Source organism: Ursus maritimus, unplaced genomic scaffold (assembly GCF_017311325.1).
Source record: "Ursus maritimus isolate PB19 unplaced genomic scaffold, ASM1731132v1 scaffold_10, whole genome shotgun sequence".
Taxonomy (NCBI): Eukaryota; Metazoa; Chordata; class Mammalia; order Carnivora; family Ursidae; genus Ursus; species Ursus maritimus.
The window spans coordinates 79,086,372-79,108,325 of NW_024423344.1; the positions used below are offsets into that span (position 1 = coordinate 79,086,372).

Below are 21,954 nucleotides of genomic sequence, written 5' to 3' on the forward strand. Positions count from 1 at the left end.
GCCGCCCGAGGACAATGAGACTCGCGGGCGACGTTCCCTCCTCTGACCCGACGTGCACTGCGCCGCCCGGGGGCCGACGGGACCCAAACCCGCCCTCTCCTACAAATCCCGAAGTACACTGCGCCGCCTGGGGGCCGATGGGATGCAGGCCCTGCCCTCCAAGGGCGGGGGACGCGCCTCCCTCTAGGCCGCGTCCTCGGCGACGGCGTTCCGGAGAAAGCGACGGACCGCCAGGACCCTCCCCGCGCCCGAACGCGTCCTGGTCCCCGCCCCGGGGGCGGACCTGCCGCCTGGAAAGGGATGCGGTCAAGGCACGACCCTGTTCGCTCCTTGGCTCCCGACGCCGGAGAGCCGGGCCCAGGACGCACGTCTGCCGTGCCGCGTCCAGGTGAGCGCTGCTCGCAGTTCGGGCGCGGGGCCTCGAGGCTCCCTCCTGGGGGTTTTCCCCTTCCCGGGTGTCCCTCCCCCGCTCCTTCGCCCCCAGTCTGCGTGCTCGGGGTCTCCCCTCCTCGGGGCGCCCTTTCCTTCCCTTCCCTTCCGAGTCCCGCTCTCCACGTCTGCTCCTGCGTGGTCTCCTCCCTGGCCGTGGACACCCTAGGATTGTCGTCCTGGGGGGCTGTGATCGGGGCGGTCTTCTGCAACGCCATGACTTAGGTTTATTGGTAAAACTGTGGAAGCTGCCAAAGTCTACGGGGAAGCACCTAAGGTCAGTTCCTAGGTTCCCCAAGCAGAGGCTTCATTCTTGCCTCAGCTTTAAGATTCCTACTCGTGTAGTTACTCGCGTAAATGGGAGTCACACGGAAGACCGAACAGGTTCTGCCAGCTTGGCCCTGGAGGCCCTCTCATTCGGCCCCGCAGGTCCAGCAAGTCCGGAGAAAGGGCGGGGAGACCCCCTGCTGGCTGGATTTCGGAGGCAGGCTCCAGTCCCGGCCGAAGAAGCTGGGAGGGGCCCGCGCGCATCAGCTGACTCCTCCCAAGCCGCGGACTCTTCGCGACCATTCCTCCTTGACCCTGTGCCTGCTTTCCAGGCTCTAGGGAAAGGACAGGTGCCTTCTTATAGGCTCTGCCCTAAGTCCTGTTCGGATCTTACCTGATAGCACCCGAGTAGATGGAAACGGAAAGGAACATGGTTAGCTCTGATGCTCACTTTTTGTGAGATGATACAGTTATCTAGGGGCAAGGTAACTCAGCCTTCTCATATTTAAACATTTTTCTGATCATCTTCGGATCAGAGTGTCTTACTGGTTCTAGGTCTTTTCTTATATATCAACTTTTTAAAAAGTAGTATAGTAATGATTGGATTACTTAATGGAATACATGGTTTTTGTGGTTTAGTTATAACATTAAGTACTTTGAAGCTTCTTATGTCCATGAGAATTTTCCTTCGTTCTCTTTCCTTCCCTATTAACTCATTCTCTACTTATTTTACAAATTAGATGTGAATCTGGAAGTTGTATTTGTAAGATTATAAGTGCTTTATCTTTTAAGAATTATACTTTTGTCATTCGATGTGTTCATATTTAAAATTCTCCACGAGTTAGATTGAGGCAGGTTATTTCTGTTGGGGAGTTTGCTTTCTAAGACCTTTCCACGCGTGCTGCTTTTGTTTCCTGTTTATTTACTGTGCTGTGCTGAATCTGGAAGTGTTGCTGGTATCACAAAGAAATTCTAATGTTAAACCATTTCCTACAAACGATCTTTGTTTTCCTTTTTCAGAAGAAGCTAAGTGACCGGTATTGGACTTGTTAACTTTATTCCTGCCACACCCACACTGCTTGCTCTGAGATCTCCTGCACACGGTGCCAGGCACCGCATTTGGTACCAGGTCAGTAGCCCCACACTTAGGGCCTCGGTTCAGCTGAGTGGATGCGGCTGGGGTTCCTCCGAAGAGTTGTGTTAGACCCTGGCTGGGTTGGCCTCTGCCCAACAGACACTGGGTGCTGTATTAGTGCGGTGAATGAACTAGATTCTTTCAGCACTGTGATCAGGAAAATTGGAGAAAGTGGGTTTGGAAGGTCCAGAGGAAGAGAGATGATGGAGCATCCTGTGGTGACACGTAAGCAGAAGGGTGGGAGACAGAACCTTGAGGTTTTCCAGTTTTAGCCCATTATAGAAAATTAAATAAAATAGAGGAGCTGCTGCTCCCTCTGTTTCCCCTCTCCCTCTGCCTCCCCAGCCCCATTCCCTGAGGGGACTTCAGCAACCCCAGGACTCTAGAGCTCTGTCTCATAGGACGTGTCTGAGGAAAAAGACCCTTTATATACCCTGCAGTCCTGATAGAGCTCAGAGTTAGAGGCATGTGGGAGAAATCTTTAACTTGGGTAACTTTGCTTGAAAAAGACTGGTTTTAGACTGCATTATTGTGCTTTGCTTTTGAGCTTTCTAGCCAATAAGTGACGTGACATTTGTGAATTACTAAAGATTTTCAAGGGAATAAGAGTAATGTGATTTTCATACAACAGTGAATTAAACGTATTGGGAATTTTTTTTTTTTTTTAGATTCATTAATTTGAGAGAGAGAGTGTGCGTGGTCGGGGGGGAGGGACAGAAAGAGAGGGAGAGAATCTCAAGCAGACTCCCCACTGAGTGTGGGGCTTGACACTGGGCACAACCCCACCATCCATGAGATTATGATCTGAGCTGAAACCAAGAGTTGGAAGCTTTTGGTTTTGGCTGAATTGAAACTATGAATGTTTTTTGATTTTTTGAGTGGGCTAAATGGTGAACCCATTTGCCTTTTTATCCTAAATAACTTAGGATGTTTATTAAATATTTTTGTTCTTGATCAAGTAATCTCATCGATTTTAAGGTAAGTTTTGGGGATCGTGTTCTGCATTTATCAAGCAAGCAAAAACCATCAGAAATTTGGCAAAGCTGTGGAGACATATTTTAATTAATGTTGAAATACGTGTGAATAGAAACCTTTGGGGGTGGGTTGTGTTCAAAGTACTGATTTTGCTATGGCTCTAGATGAAAAATAACCTTGTGTTTTACTGTAGCAGAGACATCTTGAAAACCTTTGCTTCTGGTTTAGGGCATTTCCTAGTTTAAAATATAAAAAATGTCATGGGCATGTTTTCCTTGTTCTGCAATGTAAACAGTGATCATTACACATAATAAGGGTTTAGTGGGAAACAGTAAGCCTTTATATTGAATTTTTTAAATTTTATTTTGAGATAATTATAAACTTCTATACAGTTATAAGAACTAATACAGAGAAATCCCGTAGATCCTTCGCCCAGATTTCCCCAATGATAGCTCCTGACAAAACATATGGTATAAACAGAAGAGTGCGTTGATCCGCTGCACCCACTGCTCAGACGGCCTGTTCCACGTGCACTCGTGTGTGTGCTCACATCGGTGCGACTCTGTCATGTGTGGACTCCTGGGGCCACCCACGCTGCCAAGATGCAGACCATTTCCATCCACAGGGTCCCTCTTCCCCTTCCCTGACCCCTGACAGCCCCTATCTGCTCTCCCCTCCACAGTTTGTGACTCCACGATGCTGTGTAAAAGGAGTGGTAGGGCCTCCGTGATAGGCTGTCCTCACGCACCCTTGAGATCCACTAAGATTGGATCAGTGAATCAAGGTATAGAAATTCTGGGGGCACCTGGGTGGCACAGTCGGTGAAGCGTCCACCTTCGGCTCAGGTCCTGATCCCAGGTCTTGGTATTGAGCCCAGCTTTGGACTCCATGCTCAGCAGGAAGCCTGCTTCTCCCTCTGCCTCTTCCCCGTGCTCAGGCACACACGTACGCTCCGTTTCTCCCTCTCAAATAAATAAATACAATCTTAAAAAAAAAAACATATAGAAATTCTAGGAATTCATTATAAAAACACAGGAAATCCAAAGTGCTTTTTTTTTTTTTTTAATAATTGAAGGTAATAATAACAAAACACTGGAGCCAAAATGTTTATTACTTAAGAAAAAGCACGCTACGATTTAGTAGTCCATGGGGTTTGGTAGCCAAGTTTGAAGGTAAGATGAAATTGAATTTATGAAGAAGGAGTGATTCATATTTTCAGAGTCTATAAAATTACAGTTTCATGTTCATGGTATAAGATTGTTTTGGTTGGAGATATGATATGACCACAACTAAAATTCTCAATGATTTCTTACAAAAATTAATAGTCTCTCATGTGTTGTAGGATAGAGTTATAACTAATTAATTTCAGGAACTTGTTTGGGGAAGGAACCAGAGATTAATAGAGGCGTGTTGTTCATAGTCTGTGTGGGAGGTTATTTGTCTGAAGTTTGAAATCCATAGAAGAGTCACTTTTTGAGATCTTTTAGGGAAAATGGGAAACATTGACAAAGCTTCAGAAATTTCTATCTTGGTTCTGAAAAATATTAAAAAAGCATGTGCTTCTGAAGTAGTGATTGAATTCTTTCTGTCTCCTGAAACAATAGAAGCTTAACAATAAAATGAGTCATTAAAATGGCAGATTAACTATGTTGCTAGGCATTACTGTGGTTAGGTAATCATTTATTTATTTTTAAGGTGGTAACATTTAAAGTTATATTCAAACTGGAACATAAAGTTGGGTGAGTTAGACAGCATGTTCTCATGGATCCTACTTTTTTGGGGTAAAAAGGGAGCTATTGTAGGTACGTGAATTCTCTATGTGACATCAGGAGCCAAAGGATTAAAAAATGTATTGAAATTGAGCAGTTTCCTGACTTTTTAACCAGTATATTGAGCCAGAATATAATATTTTCTTGGTGACTTTTGATTGGCAGGTGTCCCTCCTGTCCTCCAGCAGTGGTATTGTTGGTTCAACCCTCACCAGACCCCCGGACGGCTAGTCTTTGCAGAGTTCTTGTGCTGATTTTTCAGAAGCTCTGTTTTGTCTCCACTTTCTCTTGGCTGTCATTTCTTGGTCTGGTCAGAATTTTATCTCTAGAAATGTCACAGTCTTATTTTTGCTGCATCTGATCTGTTTTGCCTGGGAAACCAGATTAAACTTGTGAGAATCGGGATTACTAGTGGAACTGAGGTACAGATACGTGTTTGAGTAAACAGATCCCCAGGGAGGGGAAATAACTGGTACATTTGACGTGATAATCCGTGGGATGCTGCTATTAATGATTCGTTTATATTAATATTTTGTTTTCTTTAAACTGCAAGTTTTGTGTAAATGGGTTTCTTTTGTTTGTTTTATTTTCTTTTTTGATATAGCTACCTGTGCCCAGTGACCTAGTTGCCACGTTTAGTGGTTACCTTTTAGGGCGCAGCTGGCTTGGCCTGTCTTGTGTTTGTTACTTCTTCCTTCTTTGTTCTCCGTTTTCCTGCCTCTGAGGTGGTTCCTTCTTGGTGGTCTTGCTGACCCAGCTTGTACCTGCTCCCTGATCACTGTCTCCTCTGGAGGACACAGCTCTCCCTCCTAGTGTAAGCAGGACAGAACAGCGCAGGACCCACTGCTGCCCACACCACAGCCTTCCGTGAGACCTCCAGCCCGTCGTGGTCAGGGTCCTGTCTGTGCTTCACCTGCTAGGGTAAATTCACACACAGTGCCTGGGCACTTCCGAAAGAGAAGGAGCCTAAATTTGGATGATAGAGAATGTGTGAACATCTAATAAAGCCCTGTTGATCCGGGTGTGGTTGTGTTTTATAAGTTTCTTTTTCTGTGTTTGACATCTGTGACTCTGGAAATTTAACAAAATACCTAATGATTTTGGAAAGGAAACAATATGGTAGAGTTAGCTAATAATAGCTCAAAGGATTTCATTCAGATATGATGTGGAGCATGTTTCCTCCAGGTGATTTCACTGATCTGAGGTAGTGGAAGTTGATGGTATTTTCTGGCCTTTAATACGTGGACCCTCTTAAGTCAAATTGATTTTTGTCTTTTGCACACAGTAGATTTTTTTAAATTTTTTGTTATGTTATGTTAGTTACCATACAGTACATCATTAGTTTTTGATGTAGTGTTCCATGATTCATTGTTTGCGTATAACACCCAGTGCTCCATGCAATACGTGCCCTCCTTATTACCAATCACCGGCCTATCCCATCCCCCAGCCCCTCCCCTCTGAAGCCCTCAGTTTCTTTCCCAGAGTCCATAGTCCCTCGTGGTTCATTCCCCCTTCTGTTTACCCCCCCTTCATTCTTCCCTTCCTTCTCCTACTGATCTTCCTATTTCTTATGTTCCATAAATGAGTGAAACGATATGATAATTGTCTTTCTCTGCTTGACTTATTTCCCTTGGCATAATCTCCTCCAGTTCCCTCCATGTTGCTGCAAATGTTGGGTAATCGTTCTTTCTGATGGCTAATATTCCATTGTATATATGGACCACATCTTCTTTATCCAGTCATCTGTTGAAGGGCATCTCGGCTCCTTCCACAATTTAGCTATTGTGGACAATGCTGCTATGAACATGGGGGTGCATATGGCCTTTCTCTTCACTATGTCTGTATCTTTGGTATAAATACCCAGTAATGCAATTGCTGGGTCATAGGGTAGCTCTATTTTTAACTTTTTGAGGGACCTCCACACTGTTTTCCAAAGTGGCTGTACCAACTTGGATTCCCACCAACAGTGTAAGAGGAATCCCGTTTCTCCACATCCTCTCCATTTGTTTTTTCCTGCCTTGTCTATTTTTGCCATTGTAATTGGCGTAAGGTGGTATCTCAATGTGGTTTTGATTTGAATTCCCCTGATGGCTAATGATTTTGAACATTTTTTCGTGTGTCTGTTAGCCATTTGTATGTCTTCATTGGAAAAGTGTTTATATCTTCTGCCCATTTTTCGATTTGATTATTTGTTTCTCGTTTACTGAGTTTGAGAAGTTCTTTATAGATCTTGGATACAAGCCTTTTATCTGTAGGTTCATTTCCAAATATCTTCTCCCATTCCGTGGGCTGCCTCTTAGTTTTGATGACTGTTTCTTTGCCGTGCAGAAACTTTTTATCTCGATGAAGTCCCACAAGTTCATTTTATCTTTTGTTCCTTTTGCCTGTGGAGATGTGTCATGAAAGAGGTTGCTGTGGCCGATGTCAAAGAGGTTGCAGCCTATGTTCTCCTCTATGATTTTGATGGATTCCTGTCTCACATTGAGGTCTTTCATCCATTTTGAGTTTATCTTTGTGTATGGTGTGAGAGAGTGGTCAAGTTTCATTCTTTTGTATATAGCTATCCAATTTTCCCAGCCCCATTTATTGAAGAGATGCACACAGTAGATTTAATAGGTGTATGAGGCTAAGTTTCTTTAAAAACAAACAAACAAACAAACAAACAAAAAAACAACCTTTAAATTCGACATAACCTTTAATCTCAATTCTTTACCAGGCCCTGTACTTTAATATGCAGTATTTGACTTAAATCCAGGTATAATAGTTCAGATATTAATGTTTATCTAGGAAAAATAACATCTTCAAAAAAGTAATAGTTTTCTGAATGTAATTATTTAATACTTTTAACTCTGATCTGAATAGTAATGAATCATTGTTCAACTATATGTGATGGTAGATCTCTTTTTCAGGTGAAAATGTATATCTAAAATGCAAGCCCACCTTAGCAGAAGCCTTCGGACAGCGTTGCCCTGTCCTCTTAAACTGGATCATGAAGGTATTGGAAAAGAATTACTTCTGGATGTTGCTTCCACTGCTTCGTTTGATGGCCGAGGCTGCAGAACATGAAGAGGTGGCAAAACATGCCATCAAGTTACACCGAGGCCGAGGAGCAGCCATCACTCAGAGGAAACAGTGGGTCCTCGATAGTTGCAGAAAGCTCTCTGGGCTTCTTCGCCAAAAGACTGTGGTTCTGAACAAACTGAAAAGTGCAATCAGAGCAGTAGAAAAAGACGTTAGCCTGTCAGATGAAGAGAAACTGTTTCAGGTGCACACATTTGAAATTTTCCAAAAAGAGCTGAATGAAAGTGAAAACTCAGTGTTCCAGGCGATCCATGGCCTCCAGAGAGCCCTACAGGGAGACTACAGAGATGTCGTGAACATGAAGGAGAGCAGCAGGCAGCGCCTGGAGGCCCTGAGAGAGGCTGCGATAAAGGTCAGTCCGCCCAGCTCTGAGCCAGATAGCAGGGCCAGTAGGAGTCCGGGGACAGCGGGGCGGGCGCGGGTTCTCCAGTAGCTGTGGTCTGTCAGGCGCCTGGTCACAGCAAAACACGTACCGGAAACGTCCCTACCTTGTGCATGATATCTTAGCATAGCTCCATTTCGTGACGTTTAGGACTTGTTCTAATGCTTTTCTCTGTTGTGGAAATCTGCAGGTAATTAAAATAGTGACTCAAGTTACCCCAGTAAACTGACGTGGAAATAAATATATTTGTAACCCCAATCAACATTTTGAGTTTCTGACAATTCTTTTTAGTGTGAAGGTTGGCTGTCTTTAATGTCTATCTACTGAAAATAAAAATACAAAGATTAATTTTAAACAAATACATACATTTGAAATAAGGATTTTAATGAAGCGTATTTTTAAAATGGTGAGATGAAAACTATTATTGTATCAGATGTGATATTTCTGTGATTTTTTTTTAAGCCATCATTTATGCCATTCATTATGTGCCAGGCACTTTAAATACAGATCTACCTTGACCAACAATGGGGTTTTGTCCCCGTCAGCCCGTCATAAGTTGAACATACAGCAAGTCAGAAATACACTAAACACACCTAAGCTGCACAGCACCGCTGCTTAGCCTGGCCCACCTTCAGTGTGCTTAGAGCACTGACGCTGGGCAGTATTCTCTGACACGGAGCCTGTTTCATAACAAAGCGCTGAATAGCTCCCGTAATGTATTGAGTTCTGTACTGAAAGTGAAAACAGAATGCTTGTCACTGTGTCCATTGTTTACCGTGTGATCGCTGGCTGATTGGGAGCTGTGGCCCCATGCCACTGCCCAGCATCGTGAGAGGGTCCCGCTGCCTATGGCTAGCCCAGGAAAAGATCACATCAAAATCCCAAGTGTGTTTTCTACTGAATGTGTATCACTTTCACACGGTCGTGAAGTCAAAGTTTTAAGTCCAACCATTGTAAGTCAGAGACTGTTGGTATGTGAAATATTTCATCTTCATAGAAAGGTGATGGTATTATCACAAGTTAAAAAAGTAGAGAGGGTACAGACTTAGTAAACTTTCTTTACCAAAGTACGGTATATTGGGTAGAAACATGGTAGTGGGGTAGATGGCTGAGTCAGGGTTTTCGGCCACCTTGATTCGGTAGCTTGTCTGTTCAGTATGTGTGATGGTATGTTGGAAACAGACCCTGATGCCGTCCTCTGAACAGATACTACTGCCTTACCAAATCCTTTGGACAGTTAAGACATTAAAACTCCTTGGTTTTAAAGATAGGCACATAGTGGTAGTGATTTGAGGTGGGTTTACTATAAAATAGAGAACTAACACGAGTTTGAGTGATGTTGACGCAAGTGCACATGCTCTCTACACATGGTTGTGCCTCACATCTGAGACAGTCCAGATGTTGGTAGCTGCTCTCTGCACATGGGTGTGCCTCACATCTGAGACAGTCCAGATGTTGGTAGCAGTGTGTGTCTTAGAGTCATTGGATGGTGTTGAGTTGAGGTCTGTCAAACAGCCATGCTTGTCCTTGGGACTGTCCTGTTGCTTCCCTGTTCCAGCTATGCCCCACCCGTTTAAAGTAGGAATATGTATCTTAATAGTAGGGATGTTGATTTGATTGATAGCTTGAGCTTAAATATGATTGTATAAAATACCTGTATCGTTGGCACCATCCGTCAGTTTCCCAAGTAATGCTGTCATTTTCTTCTGGAACAATTTCTCCTTTGTAACTTGGAATTTGTGTGTATCCTGCTTAGAAATTTTTAGCTCAGGGCGCCTGGGTGGCTCAGTCGTTAAGCGTCTGCCTTCGGCCCAGGGCGTGATCCTGGAGTCCTGGGATCGAGTCCCACATCGGGCCCCTCTGCTGGGAGCCTGCTTCTTCCTCTCCCACTCCCCCTGCCTGTGTTCCCTCTCTCGCTGGCTGTCTCTCTCTCTGTCAAATAAATAAATAAAATCTTTTAAAAAAAATTCTTTTTAGCTCAATGATCAAGTATCACAGGTGTTTTTAGAGTACAGTGGGACATCCATACATGTAGGCATGATGTCTGGAATATTATCTGTTCAGTGAGTGGTTTTATTCAGAATTTAGTTACAGTAGTATATCACGTTTGTTGGTGTGTACATACAAATAGCTTTCCGTGAACATTTTGCTAAGCTCCATTATGTTTGAGTGATCTAGGATACTTAACTTTCTCTCGTTGACCGGAGCCAGATTTACATGATTATGAACATATTTGGCAGCGAGAGCACATTGGTTGGTGTGGCTGGGCCAGGCAGCTGAGGGCTAGGAAGTCCTAACCTGGTCTGTTTCTTAATAAGCCCCACATTTCATTTCTCACCAATGAACAGGAAGAGACAGAATATGTGGAACTTCTGGCAGCAGAAAAACATCAAGTTGAAGCTCTCAAAAATATGCAACATCAAAACAAGAGTTTATCCATACTTGATGAAATTCTTGAAGATGTGAGAAAGGCCGCCGATCGTCTAGAGGAAGAAATAGAAGAGCACGCTTTTGATGACAATAAATCAGTAAGTAGTATTCCAGGACAATTTCCTCTTTGCTCGGGCTGCTTGCAGAGATGAAGACAAAACCAAAACACCTGTGTGTCTCAGAAAGTGATTTGGTTTGGTTACGCAGAAGTACACTAGATATCCTTTACTTCGCCTCATGTTTTTGTCAGTGCCACACCAGTGGCTCATCTCTGTCCCACTTTTGCCTTCAGGGGGACTGGGACTCTGGTCTCAAGAAAGCTCGCCCTGGGACCGTCGGGTTTCAGTGCTGATCTGCCCAGGGGGCCATAAAGTCCTTCTAGGAGTCGTGTCCGAGGGAGGCTTTCAGACCTCTCACTTGCCGTGACATATTCAGGATTCTCTGGGGAAAGTTATATTAACGCCAGAAATTGACTGTGAGTCCTAAGAAGGACTCAGAAAAGCACGCAGTAGTAAAAGCAAGTGGGAACACAGTCCGGGGTGGGTGAGCACCAAGTAGTGCTGCTAACGTCGCCAGCTGCAGCAGGGAGGAGAACGTGTGAGGAACGTGTCCTTTATGCGCTGATCATCGGGCTTCCCTACCACACACTCCTCCAATTCACTGCTGCCCCCAGCACCGTGGGTCAGTACGGACCCTGTGGACAAGGGCTCAGCCCAACACTTCCCTCCATTTCAGATGCCCATCACGGGTTGCAGGTTTTTACCTTGGAGGGTCCCACAATCCCCTCCTCCGGCTCTCAGAACACAGGAAGACAGTTTATTTGCTAGGTTACCTGGACATGTGAAATATACAGCTCAGAAACAGCCAGGTGGAAGGGGTGGAAGAGTGTGGATGCAGCAACCCTACACTCTGGGTCTGCTTCCTTCCCTCCCAGCTGAACACCTTCACGTGTGGAGCAACCTGGAAGTGCTCCAAACCCCATACTTGAAGGGTTTAATGGAAGCCGCCTTGTGTAGGCTTGTGATGAACTCAGACTTGTCTCCTCCCGGAGGTCATGTGGTCGCTTCCTTAGTTGGCCAGCCCCATCTGTGGTTATCCAGCAGGTTTCTAAAAGTCTCCTCACTGCTGTGAACTCGGGTGAGGTTGCAAAGGGCTGGTAAGGTGCTCCTGTGGGCCCTTACGTGTAGGAAATTGCACACGTGTGGGAGCTTTGAGCCAGGACGGGGGATGAAGACCGATATGTATTTCTTGTTACAGGTTATACCCTGAGTCACGCAGAGCAGCTGTTTGGGAGAAATAGAAACCGTAAACACTTGACCCTCACATCACTTTTTTGCTTGAAATAATTTTCTTAATTTGTTAATGAGTATCTATCGATCTTTCATCGCATATGACAGAATACTAGAAACATTCCTGTCACTTCTATAGAATTTATGCTCTAAAAATGGAACTTGAGAACATTTCCTTGTTTTTAATTACACAATGTTGGTTATTCTTACAGGTGAAAGGAGTCAATTTTGAGGCAGTTCTCAGAGTAGAAGAAGAAGAGGCCAATTCTAAGCAAAACCTCACAAAGAGGGAAGTGGAGGATGATTTGGGTCTCAGCATGCTGATTGACTCCCAGAACAACCGGTACGTCTTGACCAAGCCCAGGGATGCCACGGTTCCACGTGCAGATCACCACTTCCTCAAGGTAGTCCGTCTCTTTGCTCCGCTCTCAAAATCTCCGCCCCTTCTGTCCCATTTCCTGGTGACGTAAGACTGAGTTCTTTTCTGAGCATCGTAAATAGGGTGCATGACCTTCCTCCTAACAGAGTATCCACTGGAATTCCCTGTTTTCTACGACTTGAAACATTTTCTCTTAATCTTTAATTTTTTCCCCAAGACAATAAGGCATTTTAATATTTAAAATGAAAATTAATTTTCCTTTTGAGAATCTGGAAGTCTTTTTGAAGGCAGGAGCTACTGTGATGGGCTCGAGCTCTGTTAGCGGAAATGAGCATCTGGTGAGGCAGAGAGGCTTTGGCTAAGGGGTCGTGTGTGGTTTTGTGTAGGCATGGGTGCAGGATGAGACCCGGCTTCTCCACAGGGTGACTGGCGTTCCAGATTGAGTTAGAGGCACATCTGTGCCCTCTGAGGAAGCCAGTCTAGTAAAAGAGGATATGGGATTGTGTAAAGATTTGCAGTTGAAAGTGTTATGGGTGGAGATCACTACTTGGGTTTGGACCAGAGTGGGTAACAGGTGTGGAATGACTGGGTCAGCCTGCTCAGGGAAGGCTGGCGGGGTCCAGACACACGGTCAGGTCTCCAGCATAGTCCTGGATGCTGAAATTTGTGCTAGTCTTAAAGAGGATGACAGCACAGGCTGAGAGGAAGGTGCATGATGCCCAGGGAGTGCTGGGAGTGGCTGACTCCTATGCCGAGAAAGTCAAACCGGGAAGGTCAGCCCAGGTATCGCCTGCGGTGTTGTGGCCAGAGTGGAAACTGGGAGGGGCCGGGTCTGCAGAACATCTGCTTTCTCTACTAACCAGCCCTGTCTCCTTGTCTTGCCAACTGTTATCTTAAGTTTGTGTTTCTTTTTTGTTTATTCTCCTCCAGGACATTGTTACCATAGGAATGTTGTCTTTACCTTGTGGCTGGCTGTGCACAATAATAGGGTTGCCTACGATGTTTGGTTATATTGTTTGTGGTGTACTTCTGGGGCCTTCGGGACTAAATAGTATTAAGGTAAGGGCGGGATTTAACTGTTTTAGCACCCGTTTAACAGAATACTAAACACTCACAAAGACTAAAGAGTTTTGAAGTTTTGAACTTGAATTAATAAAGATAGTAGTTTCTTTTCTTTTTTTTTTTTTTTTTAAGATTTTATTTATTTATTCGACAGAGACAGCCAGTGAGAGAGGGAACACAAGCAGGGGGAGTGGGAGAGGAAGAAGCAGGCTCATAGCGGAGGAGCCTGATGTGGGGCTCGATCCCAGAACGCTGGGATCACGCCCTGAGCTGAAGGCAGACGCTTAACCGCTGTGCCACCCAGGCGCCCCAAGATAGTAGTTTCTTATAAACCATATCAAAGAAGATGCTCTATAAAGTTTCATAAGAAATTTCTAAACCATAAGGAAATAATTTTGTTCATGAGTGAATGGATGACTTGACTAGAGAAAAAATCCATTCATGTCTTTAAATTTTATTAGTTTTAGGAATTCTATTTTCAGTAATGGGATGAACTATGTTATTCAGATACTGAAAGCAACTCAAAATGCTGGATTAAATGTATAATTTAAAAAATTATAACATATTATAAAGCTGGTAAAGTAGTGAGGAATTATCAAGCCTAAATGTGGGGTATGGTGACAACGCCAGGACACGGTGAGTGCTGAGGCTGCTGTTGCTAGAGGCTGTTTGCTAAACAGATTGATGAGTTTTGTCCTGTATCGATGGCACTTTGTGGCGGTAAGGAAGGGTCCCCAAGCTTTTGTGGGCTCCAGAGTGTGTCATCTAAATACACACAATGCAGACAAAATGAGAACAGAGTGCCAAGAGTGAGTGTTCCGAGTCCCACACAGGAGTAATACGGGGTGGGGAGAAACAAGCAGCGGAGTCCTCAGAACGTCCCTGGCCCTTCCTAGCTGGGTAGAACAGGGCAGGCAGACAGGCAGAGGGGTGGGCACTCCACCTGTAGACTCACCCCTGCCGCTAACTGACGCACCTCGCCGGGCAGAAGGACTGCTACACTTTCTCCAGACTGGACAACAGAAGAAGGTGTGAAAAAAATCCTCATCCCTAAGTAATCTTAACAGCGGGTCTGATTGGCAGGGGGATGGAAGGCGGTGCCCGGGCTCAAAGCCCAGGACCTTCGTGGCAGGTGAGCCAGTGAGTGGTGTGGCAGGTGCTCTTGTGGGCTGGGCTCAACTTGGCAGGGTGGCCTCTGGGAAGAATGGCTTTTGGGTTTGTTCTTTTTTTAAAGATTTATTTATTAGAGAGAAAGGGAGAGAAGGCACCCGCGGAGCAGGGGTAGGGGCAGAGGGAGAGAAGCTGACTCCCCACTGAGCGCAGAGCCCCGTCTCTGAGATCATGACCTGAGCCAAAACCAAGAGTTGGACACTCAACCGACTGAGCCACCCACATGCCCCTGGGAAGAATGGTTTTAATTCAGTTTTCTTAGTAGGTAATCTCCACGTGATTGAGAACAAAATTGTGTGGGTAAAAAAAAAATTTTTAAGTTGTAGATGAAAAATCTCTTCCTGCCTTTGTCCCATCCCTCCCTTTCCAGAGTATTTACAAACGATAGAAAATACAAATGTATTTTCCTTTTTTATTTATTTATTTTTTTTTTTAAAAGATTTTATTTATTTATTTGACAGAGAGAGACAGTCAGCGAGAGAGGGAACACAGGCAGGGGGAGTGGGAGAGGAAGAAGCAGGCTCCCAGCGGAGGAGCCTGATGTGGGGCTCGATCCCAGAACCCTGGGATCACGCCCTGAGCCGAAGGCAGACGCTTGACGACTGCGCCACCCAGGCGCCCCCCTTTTTTATTTTTTCTTCACAGCAGAGATTGCTTATAAGAATTAAAGCTGAATAATAATAAAGGCTGAATAAAGTAATAAATATAAGTGGAAGTTACAAATATTACAATTCCTAACAAGTCTGCTGTACCTTGGAAAATAATGTAATTACAGTAGACCAAGTTGAAAATCCTAGGGTGTACCAGCCAGAAGTGGGAGGTGATTTAGGGAGGAAGTGTGGTGGTGCCAATGTTTATCTTTGATAGGCTTGTGTTCATTAAGTGGAGAAGAACAGGTTTAAGTAAGTTACTGTAAAGTCATAGGTTGCAGCTTCGTTTTAAAAAGGGAGTAGAAGTAAAAGCAGTAAGGAAAAGCCAGGAGAAAAGGAGTAAGAGCAGAAATCTGCTACCACACTGAGTAGGAGTGGAGTTCCCTGTTCAAGGACACAGGTTGCAGATGGCGTCAGGAAGAATGGACAGTAAGCAAGATTCAGTGAAAATAAGATGAGTAAGAAAGGTTGAAGAGAGAGGAGGGAGATGGCAGCGAGAAAGAGGATGGGGCCCGTCCTGTTGGTGGCTGGCGGGCCGTGTGTATGTCCCTGCGCAGCAGGTCAGGGCGGCCGTGGACACGTGGAGTCCTGTGCTTCACTTTCACATGTTGGGTTCATGGCTGCACTGGAAAGCACGAGTGTAAATAGTGGAGGTGGTACCAAATAGAACAGTGTGGAAAGCATGCTCTACTATCACATAATGGCCTAGAAAGTCAATGGTGAACGAAGAACCAGAACAAACACAGCACTCGAGAACACGGTATCTCAGAACCGGTGGGGTGTGGCCCGCTGTGGCGCCAGGAGCAAGTGGGTACACATGGCTGTGCACAGACCCACGTGAGTGTGGGCACTCGGGGTTCAGACGCCCCACTCCGGTTCAGTGCCGGCCATCCTCCAGGGAAAGCGAAGGCAGGCAGAGATGGAGAGAGCTGTGGCAGCTGCTAACCTGAAAACAGGTGAATTCATGAGCCAGTCCTTAGGAAAAAAGATACAAAGAGTCCTTCAGCTAATCAAGAAAAATGAAAAAAACCGTACAATCAGGAAGTTCAAGTTATCTCAGATACAGAGCACATTGAAAGAGTTAGTTTAAAAAAAAAATACTTTGCTTTTTTGGGGTGGTCCCACTGAGTATGTTAGCATACGATTGTTCTATGAAGTATACATCATATGTGAAATACATTAAATTATGTGGTTTTACAATTGTGTTTGCAGTCTGTTGTGCAGGTGGAGACCTTGGGAGAGGTCGGTGTGTTCTTTACTCTGTTCCTTGTTGGCCTGGAGTTCTCCCCAGAAAGGCTGAGAAAGGTAAGGGCCTCACCAGGCAGTGTTGTTGCCCCCAATTTAGTATCGTATGGTTTCAGTTTATTTACTTTCAGTGTGTTTACATGATCGGGCTATCAAATTAAACATTTTAGAATAGGTTTTAGTTTGATGTTATTTTTAGAGCATAAATTCTGAAAGATAAAAAATGCTAGAAAAGGTAAATATTCAATGCATAAATAAAATTAGCTTTCATGTGGCTGATTTTGAGGGAAGTATGGCTTTTTATCAAGAAGCAGAGCAGGGGAGGAAGAGGCCACATCCTTCAGAGCACCGAAAGGTGAATAGTGTGTCAACGCACAGACGAGGCTGGCCAAGCCCTAGGGCCTTGAGTGTTCGCCTGAGAGCCTCTGTGCTGACCCCCTCCTGCTCCTTCTCTGGGCCCCTCCTGTTCTTGCCAGAGGACCTGGGTGCGGGAGTTGGTTTTTGTCTGAGAGGGTGTGGGCCGAGCAGAAAACAAGTGCTTTCCAGTAGGGTAGGATGAGTTTCAGGATAATTTCTTTTGTCGGTATATACCATTCCTGTTTGTATAAATATCAGATAGTCTTTTATTATCGTGTCTCTTCAACACAATTGAAAACCCTGGAGATTTAGAATCAAACCTGATTTCTTCCACATTTTCCATCATGTCTAACAGCACTAAGAAAACACCGAGGTGCCTCATCAGTGTTTGATTATTAAGCGGTGCCGGCTTCCATGGGACCACGTGTTTTCATCCAGGGAGAGGGGGGAGGTAGTGCTGTCCACCGTGGAGACGTGCTGTGAGCATTAGGTCGTATGTGCATGGACATGCATTACACAGAGAGAGGCGTGTGTTTAGTCCCTGTGACAGCAATGAGCACTCAGGAAGCCAACAAGAGTGGTTGCTGTTTTTGTTGTGTTCAGATCACGACGTTGGGTATTGTGCTGATGGTGTGTTTACGACAGAGCTCCTTCCTGAAAGATTGAGGCCCCTGACAGGGCAGTGTGTGTGTGTGCTCTGCGTATTGTCACTAAATGTGTGTAACAAATGTGTCCTCTTGAAGGTGTGGAAGATAGCCTTACAAGGACCATGTTACATGACGCTGTTGATGATCGCATTTGGCTTGTTATGGGGACACCTCTTACAGATCAGACCCACTCAGAGCGTCTTTATTTCTACCTGCTTGTCCTTATCGAGCACACCCTTAGTGTCCAGATTCCTCGTGGGCAGTGCCCGGGGTGAAAAAGAAGGTAGGTGGTGATGTGTTGTAAGTATGTGTTGAAGTATTAGCTGTGTCATTGACTTGAATTCACTCCAAAGGCCTTTTAGAAAAATTACAACTCTGCCCCCGTCCCTGGGGCTCTCCTCACAGTCACAGTCCCAATTCAGCTTTTCCAAATCTCCACTGGACTAAAAGTGGCATTTACATGCTTGTTGATTTAGGATAGTTTGAGGACCGCGTTCAAAAGAAACAAATCCACATTGGAAAATGAGAATTGGTGATTTAGGAGATGAATGTGCCGCCCCCGAGCTGGAGCCGCCCCGTGGCAGTGCTGCCCTCACGTGAGACCAGACGTGTCTGTGACCTGCAGCCTGAAACGGAACGACTGGTGGACACTGTCCACGGCGCTAATTGCAGCTGGGCTGGGAACACACAGACTTCTGTAACCTATGGCAACTGAAGGGGCTTTTGCCTTTTTGGTGCCAGCTTCAGCTCTGTGCACAAGACGCTGGCCTCCGATCGTCACTGGACGTGCTGAAGCCAGACTGTATCCGAAGCTTGGGGGTGAACACTCCAGGGTCTCACTGCCACTATTTACGTCATGGGAACTCGTGATGGTGATGTTCACTGTTTAGTTTTTATTTTGTAAAAGTAAAAAACAGGGTTAAAATGTTGTAGTAACTTCACACTGATATTTGCCCTGCACCAACACAGCAATGAGAGGGAAATAGGAGAAGAGAAAACCAGAGTCGTGTGGCTGGCTTCTCTTGTAAAACCCGTCTTGCTGTACATGGAACCAGTCATGGGCTGCAGGCTCCTGGCGTCACTGGCAGCCACACGCAGCACGCCACCGCCTGATACCGGGGGTTTTACAACGGAGGCTAGAAACGTTGGGAACAGTCTGGTGTCTTCCGCTGATTCGTGGGCTGTGGACCGTGGATGCGGCTTCCTGGCTTGGAACTGGACTAGCTAGTGGTCCGTCTGTGGGGGTCCCAGTGTCCCCGTAGCCTGGCGATTAGGACCACCCCTCACAAGACCCAGGTGACAGAGGCGGTGAAGGGGGCAGTTGCAGTGAAGTAGGAGAATGAAGACAACTCTGTAAGGACCCACACACTGGGTGTCAGTGTGCGTGAGGACGCCGGCTAGGAGAGACCCGTGACAGACCTGATGTCAGGATGTGAATTCTCCTTGTTTGTGGAGAAGTCTCATAACCCCTGTCAGATGAGCTTGCATGAGGCCCTCAAACATAAGTGAAGGAATCGCGCCTATTCAGTTTGAGTAGGCACAGAGATAGGACACGGTATAGACAGAAGACGTAGGAGAGAATGCCAAGAGACAGGAGAATAGCTAAGAGGCTCAGTATGTATACAGTAGAAGTCCTGGAAGAATAGAGTGGAAGAAACAGCTGTTAACGTTCAGACTTGGAGAAAGATGTGAGCCTTTGACTTGAACGTACCACTCCAGAACCGAGGAGGAAAACAGGAAAATAAATGTACTCAAGGCACGTCCCAGGACAACAGCAGAGCTGCAAGGACAAAGGGGAGGGCTTGACACCTGTCCAAGAACACAGGTGATCCACACACCTCCACCACTCCGGGTGGTGGACGCCTGTGGACTCATGTCTTTGGCATGCACACCCATCAGAGCTGTCACCGAAGAGCAGGTAGAAGGGAAGGTGTCATCAGACACATGCAGGCTGGAGAGCATGGCTGTCCATCCAGCCGCGCACCAAGCACCGGAACGTAAGAAAGCAAAGGAGAACAGACAGATGTTTCCAGGTTGGCAAATTTCATTAACCTCATACACAAAGTGCCCCACGTAGTCTGTGTATGGACTGTTAGGAGGAAGGCTTTTTCATTTTATAGAAGGCATACCCGGAGCTCTGAACTGTAAGAAGGTAGGAGTGTTCACGGGGTTGCAGGTTTGGGAGGTAGGCGTGCATACTGACAAACCTGGGCTTTGTAGAAATTTATAATTAAACTCACAGGCTAACATGTGGCACCTGCAGGACCATTAGAAAATGTAATCTGGAGGAAGAAAGCTTTGATTTATAATGGCCACAAAAAATAACTTAGGAATAAATCTCTGAAAAAATGTGTGTGACCTCTGAGGACAAGAGTACAAAATGTTATTGAAGAGAGACCTCGTGTTCATGATGGAAAGACTCGATACATAAAGATGTTGTTTCTCCCAAATTTATAAACTCCCAGCTATCCCAGTAAAAAATCTGGCAGGCTTTTTCATGAAACTTGGCAAACTGAGCCTACCGTTCATTTAAGAGCAAAGACCAAGAATTTTATATTATATTTATATAATTATATTTATATAATTATATTATATTCATTTGAAGTGAGGTGCTTCTGCACCACATGGCAAGCCCTGAGGTCCTGTCCCTGTGCTTGGAGAGCATGGCACGTCCAGGCCAGATGGGGCAGGAGGGGAGTGGGCAGCCAGACGTGCACATGCGTGGGAGCGTGTGGGCCACTGGGTGGGTGGGAATTCGTTGTCCGTACAGACGGATAAAACCAGAGCCTCCCTTGAGCCACACACAGAAGCCAGCTCGATGTGGGTTAGACACCTCGGTGTGAAGGGCAGAACTTCAGAGCCTGCCAGAGAGAGATGGGAGACTCCCTGTGACCTGAGGGTAGAGAGGATTGCTGGAATCGAGATGCAGAGAGGATTGCTGGAATCGAGATGCAGAATCCAAAAGAAAAAATGTTGTCAAACCTGAACACATTGAACTTTGTAAAACTTAAAAAGACCTTTTTTTAGAAGCTGCAAACTAAGAGGAGACATTTGCTGTGTATATAAGATGTGCAAGGAAGGAATACTTAGAACGCATCAAGAACTTCAACAACAATCAAAACAAAAGGAAGCCCAACTGGAAAATAGGCCGAACATCCTAATGGAGGACTCAGGGATGAGATGTGCATGATGAGTAAACGTGAAGAAGGACTCAGCAGTGGTTAGGGGAATGCAGGTGCAGGCCATTCCTCACATGTGCCGCCCTGGAGTGTCCTCGGCTGTCCCCTGTGTCAGCAGGAGCATGGGCTCTCACGCACTGTCAGTGGGAGCGGGAGCTTTCTCAGCCGCTTTGGGGAACACTACCACAACAGAAAGTTCCATTTCTAGAGACACGTCCTAGAAAGCTCTTCAAATGTGAAAGAATATTCAAAACAGTTATTTTTTTTTTAAGATTTTATTTGGGGGGGGGGCCAGCAAGCAGGGGGAGGGGGCAGAGGGAGAAGCAGACTGCCTGCTGAGCGGGGAGCCCAATCAGGATGGGGGACTCGATCCCAGGACCCTGGGATCATGACCTGAGCCGAAGGCAGACACAACCGACTGAGCCACCCAGGCGCCCCCAAAACAGTTATTTTCTATAGCAAAAATTTTAATCTGAATTATTTAGTAATACAACGAGCAGTTAAATTATGGTGTATTCATATATACTGGAGTACTGCAGATGTAAAAATGAGTTAATCATTATGCTATCAAGGAAGAGATATAAAATACAGAAGATGTCTTGTCTGATATAATTTATGGAAAGTTTGAAATTGTGCAAAGCTATGTCCTCAGAGCTACACCCTGAGACAGAAGGAAATGCATGCCCAAGGGTGACGCCCCTGCCTCTTCACATGTGGGTGTGGTGTTCCCCAGATTCTCCTTTTTCCCTTCTCAAGGTTTCAGGCCTAGTACATTGGATAGTGGGGCCCAGACCCCCAGAGGGGTCAAGTAGATGGCTCCAGCCTTCCATGCCCATGCTTAGAACCCACAGAACAATGAAGGGTTAGGCAGCCAGAGCTCATGGTAGCAGCTTGATTATGATGAAAGGTGACACAGAAGATGTGGCAATGGTGGCTTTTGGTCCCTATCCCCAGAGTGAGACTTGCTACCAGCCCCGTGCTGCATGGACCCACAGAGGCCTCCCCTGCAAAACACAGGCCTGCAAGAGACCCCCCCACACTGTGACCTCGCTTCCCCTTGCCCAGGTAGACCATGCTTGTCTGTGGGAGCAGTATGGGCAGGGTAGGACACAAGGCCAGGGTGGAGGCTGGGAGTGGTTAAAGGGGAATCTCCTCGTGAAAACACAAGGGAAGGGGGTGTTCCCGGTAAATGTGCTAGAATGTTCATCGTAACATGCTTGCAGTAGTGGGAAGATTGAAAACCTAAGTGCCCATCATTTGGGGAATGGGTAAATTGCTGTATTCTATACCAGTTTTAAAAAGAGATCTTTAAGCATCAGCAATGGATAATTTTCAGACGTAATGGTGAGCAAAACAAAAACCAAGTTGCAGATATTGACTATATTATATAAAGTTTATAATTACAAAATCATAAACTCAGTGTTCCCAAATACATAGATGTTGTTATGTTAAAGCAGAAAAACCCTCAAGGGAATAATCCGCATGAAAACTAAGGTGTTGATTGGGGG

The 21,954-nt window shown here is 45.5% G+C and overlaps 1 protein-coding gene across 5 annotated transcripts in view; it reads left to right on the forward strand.

The window, feature by feature from the left end:
* Positions 1-137: 137 nt before the first annotated feature.
* Positions 138-21,954, forward strand: part of TMCO3 (transmembrane and coiled-coil domains 3) — a 43,802-nt gene continuing 21,985 nt past the window's right edge. For 2 of the 5 annotated variants that reach the window (XM_040624861.1, XM_040624871.1), the window contains exons 1-8: positions 138-388; positions 1,717-1,825; positions 7,485-8,008; positions 10,387-10,566; positions 11,970-12,164; positions 13,067-13,195; positions 16,231-16,323; positions 17,364-17,550. In XM_040624861.1, coding sequence (XP_040480795.1) covers positions 7,565-8,008; positions 10,387-10,566; positions 11,970-12,164; positions 13,067-13,195; positions 16,231-16,323; positions 17,364-17,550 — 1,228 coding nt within the window. In that variant the 5' untranslated portion in view covers positions 138-388; positions 1,717-1,825; positions 7,485-7,564. The remainder of the gene's footprint in view (positions 389-1,716; positions 1,826-7,484; positions 8,009-10,386; positions 10,567-11,969; positions 12,165-13,066; positions 13,196-16,230; positions 16,324-17,363; positions 17,551-21,954) is intronic. The other 3 variants (XM_040624865.1, XM_040624875.1, XM_040624878.1) reach the window with 2 other exon arrangements.